Consider the following 15,699-nt stretch of genomic DNA (forward strand, 5'->3'; position numbering starts at 1 on the left):
CAGAATATATAAAAATCTATAGTTACTTTTTAAAGACATCCTAAGTTGGAAGGTATTAAAAGATTTGAATAGATTGTTGGCAAAATGTATAAAGGGCCAAAAAAAAAAAAAACCCACAGGATCATTAGTAACCATGGAGAGGCAGAGTCAATGAAGACATCACTACACATCTACCAGCAAACCTAGGAGTCAAAACCTTGCCGACCTAGGTGGGATCTAAGACAGGACAAGTGCATGAAGCCACTCAAACTCAGACTTGGATGGAAGTAAAAAATTCTACATCCAGGTTTGAAAGAAGACATCATTTCTGAAAGCAGCTGAACCTCTGCCTACTATACAACTCAGAAATTCCACTCCAGGATATCTACCCAAAAAAAGTGAAAGCGTATATCCACAATAATTTTATGAGCGCTCACAGAACCTGCCTGTTAAGAGAAAGACATATGAACAGCTATCACATAAACAAATTGATGTAATTGTGCATTGGAGTTAATATAATTAACTGCCTCAGTTTGCCTGGAATTTTCCAGAAAGTGGGCCTTTCAGGTACTTAATCAAGAAAAGCCATGGCAAACTGTGAAGACTTAGTCACCTTCGGTATTGATGAGAAGCAAGCACTGGTGACAGAGACTCATCAGCTGATTGAAACCTGCAAACAAGTCCATGCTCTTTGATTCTGCTTACATGAAGCTCTAGAAGAGGCAGAACTGAGTTGGCAAAACAAAAATGGGAGTATTTCTATGTGGGGATGACTGGCTGTGTGGGAACTCTGGGTTAATGATGATGGCCCACATCTTGGCAGAACTTTAGCCTACACCATGGTTGCACCCTTTTTTCCAGTTCTTAATCCTGTGTTTTGTAGAATAACCCCTATTTGTTTTTTTTTAAATCACTGTTATTCTTCCATTGTTTTATATAATTAGACTATAAGTTGTTTTTATGAGTTACTTCATTGTTACTGATTCTTTGCCCATTGCCCCCTTAAAAACAACCTTAGACTATTTATAGGTTTAAGCAGAGTGTCTTGGTTAGGGTTTTACTGCTGTGAACAGAAGCCATGACCAAGGCAAGTCTTATAAAAAAAAACATTTAATTGGGGCTGGCTTACAGATTCAGAGGTTCAGTCCATTACCATCAAGGTGGGAGCATGGCAGCATCCAGGCAGGCATGGTACAGGAGGAGCTGAGAGTTCTACATCTTCATCCAAAGACTGCTAGTGGAAGACTGACCTAGGGTGAACTCCGGGTACCAACTTCTGTCTTGGTTAGGGTTTTACTGCTGTGAACAGACACATGACCAAGGCAAGTCTTGTAAAAAACAACATTTAATTGGGGCTGGCTTACAGGTTCAGAGGTTCAGTCCATTATCATCAAGATGGGAGCATGGCAGTATCCAGGCAGGCATGGCGCAGGCAGAGCTGAGAGTTCTACATTCTATGTGAGAGTTCTTCATTAAAAGGCTACTAGTGGAAGACTGACTTCCAGGCAACTAGGGTGAGGATCTTAAGCCCACACCCACAGTGACACACCTACTCCAACCAGGTCACACCTATTCCAACAAGGCCACACCTCCAAATGGTGCCACTCTCTGGCCCAAGAATATACAAACCATCACACAGAGGTAGCCCATTTTATTTTATTTTTGTAAAATAAAATAACTCTCTCTCTCTCTCTCTCTCTCTCTCTCTCTCTCTCTCTCTCTCTCTCTCGGAGGGGGCATGCACACACATGTGTGCATGTGTGTCCTTGTACTTTGGTGAGTGATTCATACAGCATTCTTTTTTTATTTATACTTAACAAACTTCTCAATTATATGGCTCTTTTCAAGTCTAATCTGAGCAGAGTATCGGGTCACCGAATAGTTCCAGCTATTCAGGGGGCTAAGATGGAATTTTACTGAAGCTCACAGAGTTCAAGAACAGTCAGGAATCATAGACATTTTCTTATATTTTTAAACTCTGGATTAATTCTAAGTTAATGTTTTTATTAAGTTGGGGGAGTCAGAAAAATTAAAATGTATATTACTGAAGATTTTAATTTTTAAGTTTTTCAAACTTAATTTTTTCATGTACTATGAAATAAACATTTTGTTATGATTGTACTGGGTTGATCAAAGAATTGTTCCTATGAGGAACTTGGTTACAATAATGATTCTCAGCTCTGGCAGAACCAGTCTAGCCTTTTATGAAAAACTCTTTTTAAATTTCTTTATATTTATTTCTTTTGTGTGTTATGTGAACACGTGTACACACATATATGGAGGTCAGAGGACAAGTTCTTTCCAACCACCACATGAGGTCCTGTGTATCACACTTAGGGCTTTGGGATTGGTAACAGGCACATTTATCTAGTATGCCATCTCACTGGTCCTAGTAATAAGTATTTTAATAACTGTTGTCTATTCTGAAATCAATACATTTGAACCAACAATACAAATAAAATTTAATGTACTTACCATAATTAAAAATATAAAGTGAAAATAAAAGAAGTTAACAGATATGTCAGTATGTAAATTTATATCAGATAATTGTCTGTAGACAAAAGAACCATGAATGGGTGGCTACAGATGTAAAGTTGGATTTTTCCATACAGCAAGCAGTATTGGTGTTAGTACTATGATTTTATGGAATATTTGAACTCTTGATAAAACTTTGAGAAAACAATATAAGTTTTATGTAATTGCCCTAATTATAATAGGGATTTTATACATTATATGTGCTTCTGGAAAATATGGCATGTATTTAAATTATACAAACTCTTTTTAGATATTCCAAATTTTATTTTTAAAAATAGCCTTCATTACAATTTTGAAAGTTTGAGGGAGCTCCTTTTTTTTCTTACCACACTCAGTAAGTTAATAAACATGTACAAAGAGTAACTCACTTTAAGAACATAAAGATGTAAGAGATAATATCAATCTGTCTTCAGCTTTAAAGAAGTAGTGTTATCCTCTGGTCATTGGTAGCAGGGTTATGAAGGCTGTCTTAATCATCCAAATGTGGACCTTTGTTCTTCCACTAAGATCCAAAGAAGAAAAATTAGATAATCCAACAAGGAAACGAGTGTCCGCCTTAATCATCCCTGGATTCAGCCCTTGAGATGGCTGCAGTTTTTACCCCCAATGGCCACCGGGCGATTTCCCCACCTGGACTGAAATCATTCTCTTCTGCTTTTTTTTTTTTTTTTTTTTTTGGAAAGGTGAATTTAAACTTTCTTTTAAAGGAGCATAATATTGAGACATAACCTCTAGTATTTGAAATCACCAGTTCTTATGAGATGGAACATTTAATGTAAGAAAGTGTGTCCTGATGCCACAAGAGTTAGGAAATAGTTAACTGACTCAGAGAAGTCAGGCAGAGTTCTGCTCAAGGCGCAGGAGTGCTGAGACAGGCTCCACTGAGCTGCACTTGCAGCTCATCTATGTGAGGAGTCTTCTCATTTTGCATAGAGTCAGGATTCAGAACAGCAAACGAGCCTGCGTCAGGTTAATTCTGCTTCCTAATCCACGAAACAGTGCCATATCACTAGGGCCATAAGAAGAAGTGTCACGCTTTGCTGTAAGTCCTTGTTCTAGAGAGATGTTCATCAGTACTTATAATCATGAATCAGCACAAACAGCATAAGGAACCCTCACAGCAGGGTGAGCTTCATGGCTCCAGATGACAGGAAACAGGCTACCAAAACGTTATTATATAAAATGGAGTTTAATTCTGGCCAAATAATTATAAACTGTTTTTTCTTCTTGAATATCACAAAGGTCAGAGGACAGTACCCCCATGGGAGCACTCCCCCACGACTTACAGGTCATTTACCAACCCTGGACCTTGTATGCTACGTGCTATAAATGTTTCTTAAGCTAGTGACAATTGAATACAACTTTCAAATTATCATATTGAGTATTAACTTGAAATGAATCAATATTTTTGACAGTGGCATCACCTCTTAGGATAATGTTTTTAACCCACATGAAAAACATGTTGGGTTACAGAGGAAACCTATTGTATTCAAATAAAGACCCCAGATTGAGAGTCCTTGTAAACAGTATTATAGCCCACTTCCTTGAACCCAATATGATTGAAAACCAGGGAGTTTTATAGAGGACTTTCTGTCTCTTGGGAAATGGCAAAGGCCACAGTGTAGACATTTGAACGCTTGGTCAAATCCCTGGTTTATTTCTTCGGCAACATGATATCACTCAAAGCACCATCATCCATTTCCTAATAAAATGGAGTAAATGTGCGAGGAACTGAATTTCTGTTCCTGCCTTGTACCAGGGGGGAAAAAAGTGTATTCAAACAGGCAAGTGTTTCCATTTCCCCTTCCACTCTGAGTAGACTACACTGTCTATAATCAAATATGGCTCAGAACTTAGGCCAGTTTGTCCACTCATGTATTACCACAGGAGTAAGGTGACCTTGGTAAAACAAAATCTTCCAACTGCCATTTAGCAGTTGAGGAAACACAGCATGTCATTCTAGGAACAGGCGTTACAGGCAGGATAATCAAGAGGTTGGTCGAGCAGGTGTCCACCCCTCTTTCTAGGGTACTTTGCAGGAGGTGACTGCTGTGTGCCAATGAACAGCTCACTCCCCATGGTAAACTGCTGAAATCATGGCTGTGCTTTTCCTTTCTATAGGGTATGTCTCTGTGCCAGACTGTCATCGTGGGCTCTGTAGTCATTCTTCTCTACTCTTCCAGAGCTTGTTATAATCTGGTAGTGATCACCATATCGCAGGATACCTTAGAGAGTCCATTTAATTATGGCTGGGATAATCTTTCAGATAAGGTAAGTGCCTGACATATAGTGCCAGTCTACAGTTAATACAGTTGATAATTAAGTAATCTTAGCAAGGACATTTAGTGTTTGACATAGACATGTTTGTATGCAATCTCGGCTTTCAATAACCTTGTTTAAAACTGTTTAAAGTTTCTCATTTGCATGTAACACCTTGAAATCATTCTTCAGAAAGTTTTATCAAAGAAATAGTGCTAGAAACCTCATAGAAAACTCATAAACCTAATTACTAACTTTTAAAATGATGCTGTTTTAATATCACTAGGTAGTGATATTGTGATATTGTCTAGCAGTAGCCAGTGAAAATATAGCTAAAGTACTGTAAGGATGAAAGAACTATGTAAAATCTTAATACTTTGTTCAGTCTTATATATAGAAATAATTACTTCCTTTAAAGTGTGTTTCTATCAGCCTTGCAAAGGGAAGAGCCTTAATTGTTCTTTGCATGTCCAGGTGTTTACTTTAATTCGCAACATTGTAGCTGTACATGTTTACCCTTTAAGCATGTTCCATCCCTTCCTAAATGTGCATTTGACAGTTTCATGTTCTGTCTTTGTATTACTTCCACTTGGCACTGAATCTAAAGCTCTCCAGAAGACTTCATTTGTCCAATAAGGAGATGGACTTTTCACGTGTGATTCCATGTGGCAGATTCTCTTTACATCTTTTCCTGTTTCCCTTCTCCCAGCATCTGGTGGAATAGAAACAACATCGGTGTATAGAGTAGTCCCATAGTGTATTCTAAAAATCAGCTGTGAGGATTTACTTAGCATGCCTCATTTTTCCCCAGGCCTAACTCATAGTGCTTCAGTGTCCATGGGGCAGTTGGAACAGTAATTCTTTACAACTAACACTCTTCAGGCTATGGTGCTGTATTATACAAGAACTAAAATTACTTTTCTAAGATAATGCATTAAAACGTTTGTCTTATTGTAATAAAAATCAAAAGTACTGTTATGGTCCATGAGGGAAAAATAATCATTACATGAGAAATCACAAAATACAGAAAAGTTCAGTGCTTTTGTATTGATACTTGATGTGTGTGATTGCTCGTAATATAAATAATATAAAGTCATTGTGAAAATTACTCTGTACTCTTTGGGCAGGCTCAGGGAGAAGATGGAAATGGAGGAGACTACATTGTCTTTGGAATGGTCCTCTTTCTGTGGGAGCATGTACCAGCATGGTCAGTGGTACTATTTTTCCGGGCACAGAGATTAAACCAGAATCTGGTAAGATATCATAATATCCTTCTAGGCTCAACCTCATTTTTTTAAAGCATGGGATATTTATCACATGTTGCTGTTTTTAGAAAAGTTTGGGGCTAAAGCTCATAGACTGGGGTCTCTGCCTTCACCCAGTCTTTAATGCTGTGTCCACAGGCACCCGCTGGCATGGTAAGCAGCCACAGCTACAGCTCCGGAGCTTGCTTTTTCGACAATCCAAGACGGTATGATAGTGACGACGACTTGCCAAGACTGGGGAGCTCGCGGGAAGGAAGGTAGATGTAACTGGTCACTTGACTGGATTAGTATTGACAGACCAGAACAACTCTGAATTCTAGCCCTCCCATTGAACCAGGGATTTGGCAGTATATATCAATACATATGATCATGAAATACTGCAGCTTAGCACATTATATCTTAACTGTGGTAGGACACGCTCTATAAAGAACTGTCAGCTGACCTGAAGCCAGCTTACTACCCTTTCTTGAAAATCCTTGGGAGTAAAGTAGTACTATATCATCTTAGGACCCCTTCATGGCTCAGAGTCAGAGCGTGCATGCACTCTCACACATGTTGACAGGCATGGAAGGATTGATGTGCTCTGTGTATCTGGTTGAATATTTCTAGTGCAATTCCAGGTCAAAAATCAAGTCTTCCAATGCCCTCCACTTACAAAATAAGAAGATTTATCATTCACCAACAAGACTCGTTCAGCTTGGTTCGTTTTCAGTAATTCTTGCTCCAACTAGACAAGACGCTTAGCCTGATTCTCATATGTGAGGCAGTGACTATAACTTAGCCTGCCTAATGGCTTTTACTGAGGACTAAAGAAATACATGTACATACAGATGTGCTGGAACAAAGTACAGTACATAATAATAAAACATTGTCAGGCACATTCTTCCACTTTTGAGAATCATATATGGTTTTTGTGATACATGTTAAAGATCAGAGATACTAGATAGAAGCCATTAAACTTTGTAGAAAGTTGTATTATTTTGCATATTTTAATATATTCCTGAGTTGCGAATTTCTTTGGAAAAAAAAATTTTAATGCCAGTGTGGCACCTTCTGATCACTGCCCTGACTTATTTGCCTTATTGTTGTTGTTGCAGTTTATCAAACTCTCAAACTTTGGGCTGGTACGGCACCATGACTGGGTGTGGCGGCAGCACATACACAGTCACACCCCCACTGAATGGACCTGTGACAGACACTGCTCCTTTGCTCTTCACATGCAGTAATTTAGATATGAGGAATCACCATAGCTTATACGTAACTCCACAGAACTGATGGCTTTCCCACGGCTGAAGTCTCAAACTGTTTTTCATGAATGTGTATGTGTAGTCAACATCTTTCAAACCATCTGCATCAACACTGCACCATCTATTGCAACTAACAAAAGTCTGGAAATAAAGCTATGTTTCATGGTTCTCCATGTTTTGACCTCTGCATAGTGAAACGTGAAGTCTAGAGGAGAAGAGATGAGATGCTAAGGTATTTGATGACCTCAGAACCTCCTAACTTTGGAACATCCAGCGCACATTTGCATATTTGCACTTTTACCTATGTTTGGAAAGAATACTCTGCCATCCCCAAAGCCACACTCGAGTACTCACACCAGAATATTGTTGTACACTAAATCGGGAGGCAGTTTTCCACAAAAATCAAAACCTAGAAGCCCAATGGTGTACTCTACCTTACCCAGTGACAGTTTTAAAGTGTGATCAGTGCTCAGAATTGAGGGTTAAAAATGCATTATTCTTTTTTTAAAAAATCTAAAAATACGTAACACTTAAGACAGTTTTTTAAAGCATGCTTTGAAAAATGTCAATTGAAATTACTCCATTATTTTAAACAAGTGATAGTAAAACTCCTTTATGGTGCTGCTGGCTGGCAGTGTTCTTTGGAAAGCCAGAGGGGTTTCTTTAAGAGGAACAGTAAGCCAGTGGAGACTGTGTGGCTTTGAAGAGGACTGGTCAAGTGACTATTTTGTGACTAAGTAGCAGTTTAAGCATGACTCTTCCAGAAGCAATAGTGACCTTTGCATAGGGGGCTTCAGTAGAATGTCTTGGGACTAAACAAGTTTACAGATGCATTTAGAGATTCTTCATTGAAAAAAAAAGTGCTAAGTTAAAAACAGTATGTTTTCAAAAAGCATTCAATTTATCTGAAAGGAGATGGAGTTCATCCTACCTACCAAGTCAAGACTGTCCTCAGGTAAATTAAATCATGAGACATTTTACAGTGAGCTAAAGTGCAATATAAGATGTATAATCCCACCTTTATTTTCACATTTTATACTTTGTATATGGCCTAAGTCAAATTAAATTAATTCCAATCAATTCCAGCATGAAATTAACAAGCAAACGGGAGAAATGTTAAGAGATTAACAACATTGGAATATTTTAGGATTTCACTAAAACTATTTTAAATATGATATTGCAAGCTGTGTGCCTGTGCACGCTCACGCGCACCCTTGTGTTCATGTGGACACACAGACATAACACACACACAGTAGTAGGCCCAAACAACACAAAATTTTACAACGTACTTTCTACCCGTTTCTGTATGGAAAGTAGACGCTGAATACCTCAGATTCCGAGGAGACAGGCAGTTCAGGAGGCTGTCACACAGGTAACATGACCCCACATAGGATCTACCAACTGCTTTTGAACTGAGACGAACACAGCTGCCCTCTCCTGTCTACTGTGACGAGAAACTGTCTTATTTGTACTCAGACCTAAAGTATCTTTCAGCTTTTTGGTGACTAATGCAGCAACTTCACAAAAGTATGTGCGAATCTTTAAAAACACACTGTTAATTCTTTCCATCTTCTGAGATGGTACAAAGCCAAATACTTTTCTTCTTTTTATGAACAGCGGATTTTAAATTCAATCAGAAGCATAATTAATATACATGGCATTTGTTTATAAGTTCCTATTGTAACAAATCATTTAAACTTATATAGTACAGAAGTTAGCCTTGGTACTAAGATGACAACCTAATGGCATAGTCTACCAAAGTGGGTTTCAGTAATTCAGTTTCTCAGAGTGCCAGTTGTTTAATATTAGGTATCTAACTCTATTGTCTTTGTTAATCTCTGGGTTCAAGATTTTTTTCTAGTTAAGCTTCTATATACAAACCTCCTGTTTGACAAAGTAAACAAAGATTAAATACTTCAGATAAAGTGGTTTAGTTCTTTTAGCGCACTGGTTGACTATACTGAATTTGAGATTTGTTAATTCATTAAATTTATCACTGACTCAAGTACTTTTTTTAAAAAACAAAAACAAAAAACAAAAAACAGGATGTCTGTATGTAACCCTGGCTGTTCTGGAACTGGCTATGTAGACCAGGCTGGTCTGGAACTCACAGATTCTCCTGTCTCTGCCTCCCGAGTAGGAGGATGAAGGTTTGTGCCACCACACCTGGCCTATAAAGTACCTAAATTCCTAACATTTGTCTCATATACATCTCACAATACATCACCAAAGAAATCTGCCCCCGTGTTTGCTTAAATTTTCAGAAGCACTAGCAGCACTTTAAGTTTGGTCTCAGAAGGAGCTGTTTATCAAGTCAAAGGGCTATAGTTCCCTGTCCACCTGCACTGAAGCACATGACAATTCCAGCCCTTCCTCAGTCATAAACTAAAAAATCGAATTTAGTTGCTTAAATGTATAACTCTACAGTGATTAGCAATATTTATGGTCTTATTTCATTAGGGTTGCTATTAATTTTGAAACTATTACCACTTACTGTAGCTGATTGTAGTTTTGTGGACAATGTAATTTATAGCTAAAGTGGCTTTTTTTATTCCTAATTGCCTTTTTATTGTTTAACAGTGTTTCTCAGCTATACAATCAGTTTCAAACTGGTTGCAAAAGTATAGCTGAGGCCAATGAATGTATTTCTTTGTTTCACTAAATTATAATAAAATGCTACTGTTACAGAGTGCTTTCATTTGAAGGTGTGTTTTCTTAATGTACCTTAATGGAATCCATTCAATTTTTTTCAAAAATTTCATTACAAATGAATTAGTGAATAATACATTAAATCTAGACCATAACACATTATAGCCAGTTTGAAATAAAGCACCAGGTTCTTAATGGCAGTGTTATGAGGCAGACACTTATTCATACATTAAACTAAGAAAAATCCTCATGACGTGATTTATAACATCTCCCTCCTCCTGAGAATCTTGAAGTTTGTCTAGTCTACAATCCTAGCTACCCTTTCATCGAGAAACCCCTGTGGTATTGGTTCATCCCAAAGTAGAACACACTCGTAACTGACCAAAGACCAAAGATTTTTCAATTATTTTCATCTTTATTGCCCCCACCCTCAGTCTACTGATCCTCACTGTGCAGCAAAGGTACCTGCAGTCAGAACAGCTGTCATGTGAGGCAATTTATTCAACAAACATTTATTAAATGCTCATGTGCCAAACATTATGCTATAGAGATGCCAAAATGAATACAGTTTCTTTTCCTGCCCCTAAGGAGCTCACATTCTAGTAAAGGACACTTTATCAAATAAAATATACAGTACAGTAAGTGATGCAGTAGAGGTAGGTTGCAGTTACAGTGGGGACCACAGGAAGGGGACAGGGGTAATTTCACAGAATTTCAAAAATGCACGGCATTTCCCAGATGAGAAAGAAGCCTAAGGCTCTTAATGCAAATACTGTGTCTGCAAAGGTTTGGAAGGCTACCAACTCTGGACTTTTGGAATACTTTTTAACACTCTTATCAGAATAGTGGCAAACACAAGAGGAGGGTCTTGGATATCAAACAGAGACTCTCACCAAAAAGCTCATAAACTTGCCAGCAGGAATTAATTAGGCTGAATGCTTCTAGAAAGCCCAATCTGGTAATGTGAGCCAACAGAGAGATGGGAAAACAGACAGGTAATCCTTTGGTGACTGTAATAAAAACTGAAAAACCGAAACGTTGGAGAAAATCAGAACTTAAAAGACATCAATAGTCAGGTGGACGATACAGGAACGAACCGTAAAACCTTGGAACAGTGAGTGCAATGGTTCTGAAATTAACCAAGGAAGGAACACAAACATAGAGTAGGTTTGTGGTGACTGAGTCCTTGAAGATGCAGAAGCGACAAGCAGCCAAGTGAGCACAGCAGAGACTGAGAAGCTGAACTGAGATTACTGCATGGAAATCACTGAAAAGTACGGCCCAGTGACTTAGAGCAAAGTCTGAGGAACGATATTTAGGTGAAATGGAGAGACCAGAAGAAAGATACCCAGGAGCAAGTCAAACACAAGGACACAAAGGAATAGGGACTTCAGGGAAGGGATTGTCAACTGTGTCATGTACAGGAAAAGTTAATATTTCTTAGAAATTAAACTGCTTGTTAAGTATAGACTTAGAATTCGGTATTAGACCTCACTTGGAGGGACAGAGGACACAGCCAATCAAGCAGGAGAAGCAAGTGAAAGCAGTGCTGGTTTCAAAAGGGCTGGCTTGTGTTTGGTGATCATTTAGTTCTTTTAAGTCTCCAAGAAAACTGACCTAATTAGTGGGTTGATGTCTTTCATTTATTATGAGATCCAAAAGAAAAAGTGAGAGGGAAGGGGAAAAAGGATACATTATTAAACAAGCTACATCACCATTCACTTAAAGTATACTAAATACATATACTTTCCATCAACAAATATTAGACACCAACTGTATGCCTGGCACTAGACCAAGTCTTAGGGACAGAGAAAATACACAGCAGTGTAAAGTGACATTCCTAACCATTACATATGTAAGTCCTGCTTTTTCTTATGTGACATCTCAACCAGTCCTAACTGCTCAAGACATTAGATGTGACATCAAGGGGGCATAATTTTGAGGTATATACCATTTATAACTGCCATGTGATGTAAATTCTTAAGCCACTTCAAATATTGCTCTCAGTGAAGAGCTTCTACTAATTAATAACCTATCTTATCTACGTTACAGTTCCATTCTATGGAGAAAAAGAAAATAAGTTTCATGCATAAAAACATGAGTTGTATAGCCTGTGATTACACAGGTCAAATAAAGGCAACCAAATTCAAACTTCAGGTGACTGAGATGTGGGATGTTTCCTTATTTTAAGGCTTATAGTAAGTAGTTCAGCTCAGATTTGTAAGGTTTGGGTATTCCTTTAAAAAGAAAACAAAAAATAGTTTTTAGGAAATTACTGACCATCACACTTAAGTATTTTGGGTTAAACCATGATGCCCATGACTCAAACCCTTAAATAAAAACAGCATATCTCTGTCTATGTAGGAGCTTAAGCAAGGCCTGAAGACAAAGCTCATGAATGCAGGGCTAGCCCAGCGTGACTGAGGTCCTGGGCTCAATTGCCACTGTGAGCTGGGGTGAGGGGTTAAAACACATGTGAACAATCCATGAATCTGAGTAAAACAGGCTTGGTTTTTTGGTTTTTTTGGTTTTTTTTTTTAACAGTTTTTGAAACTTTTCTGTAAATATGAAATTATATAAAAATAAAAATTTCCCCAAAATTCCATTAGGGGAACTATTATGAGAATAAATATATAATTTATCTTTCTACAATGTTTAGAAATCTCCTGTGCCTTTGAATTGTTCTACTTCCCGACATACCAAAACAGCATGATCAAAATAGCTATTTAACTCTAAAAGGAATGTTTCTTACCAGTGTATTTTAAGGTTGTCAGGAAAACGCAGGGCTCCCAGTTAAAGTTTGCTTGAACTTCGAGCAAATAACTTGTAGCAAATAACTTGTAGTATAAATAGGCTCTAATAAACTTCAACATACTTATCATTGAAAGGAAAACTGGTTGCTTTTCTAAAATTTAAATCTAGCTGGGCAGTCTGTATTTTCTTTGCAAACGAGGCAAATGAAAAAGCATTGGTGTCTGAGGCCAATGACCATGGTTTATTGTGGAGCCTCTGAATATTTTATTATCAAACACTTGTCTTAGGTACCTTAGCTTTGCTTTCATTACACCTTCTTAAATTCAACTCTAGCTTGAGAGCCTAAGGCAGTATTTACCTAGCTTTATCATATGGGAGTTTAATGACCTTACTTTTGCTTAGTATTAAAATTTGTACATTACCAAAATACTACTTTTATTCACAATAATATTAAACATGAACACAATTTTTAAAAATGTCATTTACTTAAGACAATGTACCTCTTCCTTTACAAAAGCAGCTTTATATAAACGTTTGGCTTAGGACGGTCATTGCAACCATGGTGCTCAGAGAGATTCTGCCCTTCGGACTCCCCTGTGCAGAAAACAGGCACATTCCAACCGTCGTCCTCAGTGAACATTCTGTAACAAGTGCCTGAAGTTCTCTAATTCTCTCACACTTGTGGAAATCCTGTAACCAAGAAACATTTCATGTAAAAACTGTCTTTCATAAATTCTATTAATCATTCTGCATTTTTAGAGTATACAGAAATTATAAAGTAATTTATTTCAACAAATTGAAAGGTACATAAATCTGCTTGTATCCTTTAGTTTTTAATCTGGCAAGGAAAACCTAAGATAATATTGTCCAACACAAGCTAACTTTTAATATTCAAATATTGAAAATATATATGTATGTATGTAAATGTGTATTTTAAATATCCAGAGCTATGCTGAGGGAGTGGGTGGGTAGGGGAGCAGGGGCGGGGGGGGGTATAGTGAACTTTCGGGATAGCATTTGAAATGTAAATAAAGAAAATAATAATAAAAAAAACTGAAAAAAAAAGAATATACAAATATGATGGTTATATTGAATATAATCAAGACAGGTTATTTAAAATCCTGCAAAAACTGTTGTTCGAAAATCATTAAAATAATGAAGAAATTTGAATACAAAACAATATAAATACATAAGTTGTTCTCCACATTACAGGTAGCTAAGTATTAAAATTATAGTATGCATACTGGCACAAAAGATAAAACACCTATAAATAAATCTAATAGAAACTATGCAAAACCTCTCAAAAAAAAAAAAAAAAAAAAGAAAAAAAAAAAAAAAAAAAAAAAGTAAAGCTCCTGGGTGCTAGGGAAATAAATTCTAAGCCCAGTTATTTCAATCTCAGAATGTCTAATAGTGTTTTTGAGTGAGAGCTGCCCACCATGTGAGGGCTCAATGGCAGCACTGAGGGGAAGGGGCCATCGTCTCAGAATCACCATGCTCAGAAGGAAAAGCCGTCTACACCTAAAACTGTTGATGTGTCTTCCTTATCTCTCGCTTTAACTCACTTTCAATAGAAAAAAAAAAATTGTAAGAATTACTCATTTTTTTATATAATTATGAGTTCATAGAAATATTTGTGATTTTCCATAACCTTTAAAGGTAGCACCAATAGTGCTTGCTTCAGCAGCGCACATACCAAATAAAAAGAAAAACAAAATGCTTTTAAATAATCACAATTAGCTGGGCCGGATGGCACATGCTTTAATCCCAGCAGGAAGGTAGAGGCCAGCAGATCTCAGCATGAGGCCAGCCTGGTCTACACAGTGAGTTCCAGGCCAGCCAGGGCTACAAAGTGAAACCTCCTCTCAAAACAAAACAAAAACCATGTATGGATGTATATATGTATGAATATACAAAATAATTACAATAAAGTATACAAATTTAATGGCACTCAAAATCTGTCAGAAAAGTAAACATGATTATAAAAATCAACAGATGGAAATAAGTAGTAAATACATGTGTGTGTGTTCTTGAGGTATTTCATCAGATCATATAATTCTACAACAAGGCAATCTTAATGAGAAGAGCATTTCTAGTTTTCTCTGAAAAAAAAATTTTTTTTTAGATTTATTTATTTATTATATGTAAGTACACTGTAGCTGTCTTCAGACACTCCAGAAGAGGGAGTCAGATCTTAAGGATGGTTGTGAGCCACCATGTGGTTGCTGGGATTTGAACTCTGGACCTTTGGAAGAGCAGTTGGGTGCTCTTACCTGCTGAGCCATCTCGCCAGCCCTTTCTCTGAAAATTTACTCATGATATCAGACTACCATGGCTAGCAGAAGCAATTTCTGAACATCAAAACTAACCTTCCAAATGCATTAAACAGTGATACTATTTCTTGTCTAGTTAGCTGGAATTCGTAACTTGGTCCGCTTTCCGGCATATTTGCGATCAGTTTCTCGGAAAACAAGATCTTCAGAGCAGTGCCCAGCCCCTGAGTCTAAAACAGAAATAAGAAGGACAGATGAGGAAAAGGACAGATGAGGAACCGGCTCACCAAAGGATGAGTACAGAGCCAGAGCACGGCTCACCTGAAGCTTGCCCCACAGGCGGCACTTGAAGCAGCCAACACAGTCCATGATTCTTGAAATGTTCCTGAAGTGTAGTCGGAAGTCCTCCTACAAACAATGTAACAGAATCTTGTAAGAACCGGTTCCCAAGTGCTTCCCATGGACAGTGTGCCCCAGGGCACCAGAGCATCTACTACCTATGAGAACACCCCTCCCTCTCAGTCCATTTAATCCTCCGCAGAGATTCAAAACTACATACAATCCACCCCTCATGAAGTCCTTTAAAAGATGCAGAAACATGAAGTAGCAGGCCTAATTCACACTCCTAGTGACCTGTATGTACTTTCTTTTTTTTTTTTTTTTTAAAGATTTATTTATTTATTATATGTAAGTACACTGTAGCTGACTTCAGACACTCCAGAAGAGGGCATCAGATCT

The 15,699-nt window shown here is 37.6% G+C and overlaps 2 protein-coding genes across 2 annotated transcripts in view; one reads left to right on the forward strand and one right to left on the reverse strand.

Annotated features, from left to right (window-relative positions):
• The window catches only part of Gpr137c (G protein-coupled receptor 137C), a 52,568-nt gene extending 43,208 nt beyond the window's left edge, over positions 1 to 9,360 (forward strand). The window contains exons 4-7 of the mRNA XM_021203512.2: positions 4,636 to 4,785; positions 5,901 to 6,026; positions 6,177 to 6,295; positions 7,136 to 9,360. Of these exons, the coding sequence (XP_021059171.1) occupies positions 4,636 to 4,785; positions 5,901 to 6,026; positions 6,177 to 6,295; positions 7,136 to 7,313 (573 nt within the window). The 3' untranslated portion in view covers positions 7,314 to 9,360. The remainder of the gene's footprint in view (positions 1 to 4,635; positions 4,786 to 5,900; positions 6,027 to 6,176; positions 6,296 to 7,135) is intronic.
• Positions 9,361 to 10,331: 971 nt separating this feature from the next.
• Ero1a (endoplasmic reticulum oxidoreductase 1 alpha) overlaps positions 10,332 to 15,699 on the reverse strand; it is a 36,907-nt gene continuing 31,539 nt past the window's right edge. Inside the window, exons 14-16 of the mRNA XM_021203279.1 lie at positions 15,283 to 15,369; positions 15,058 to 15,191; positions 10,332 to 13,378 (exon numbers count right to left, since the gene is read on the reverse strand). Coding sequence (XP_021058938.1) covers positions 13,318 to 13,378; positions 15,058 to 15,191; positions 15,283 to 15,369 — 282 coding nt within the window. The 3' untranslated portion in view covers positions 10,332 to 13,317. The remainder of the gene's footprint in view (positions 13,379 to 15,057; positions 15,192 to 15,282; positions 15,370 to 15,699) is intronic.

Source organism: Mus pahari, chromosome 8 (assembly GCF_900095145.1).
Source record: "Mus pahari chromosome 8, PAHARI_EIJ_v1.1, whole genome shotgun sequence".
NCBI classification, from domain to species: domain Eukaryota; kingdom Metazoa; phylum Chordata; class Mammalia; order Rodentia; family Muridae; genus Mus; species Mus pahari.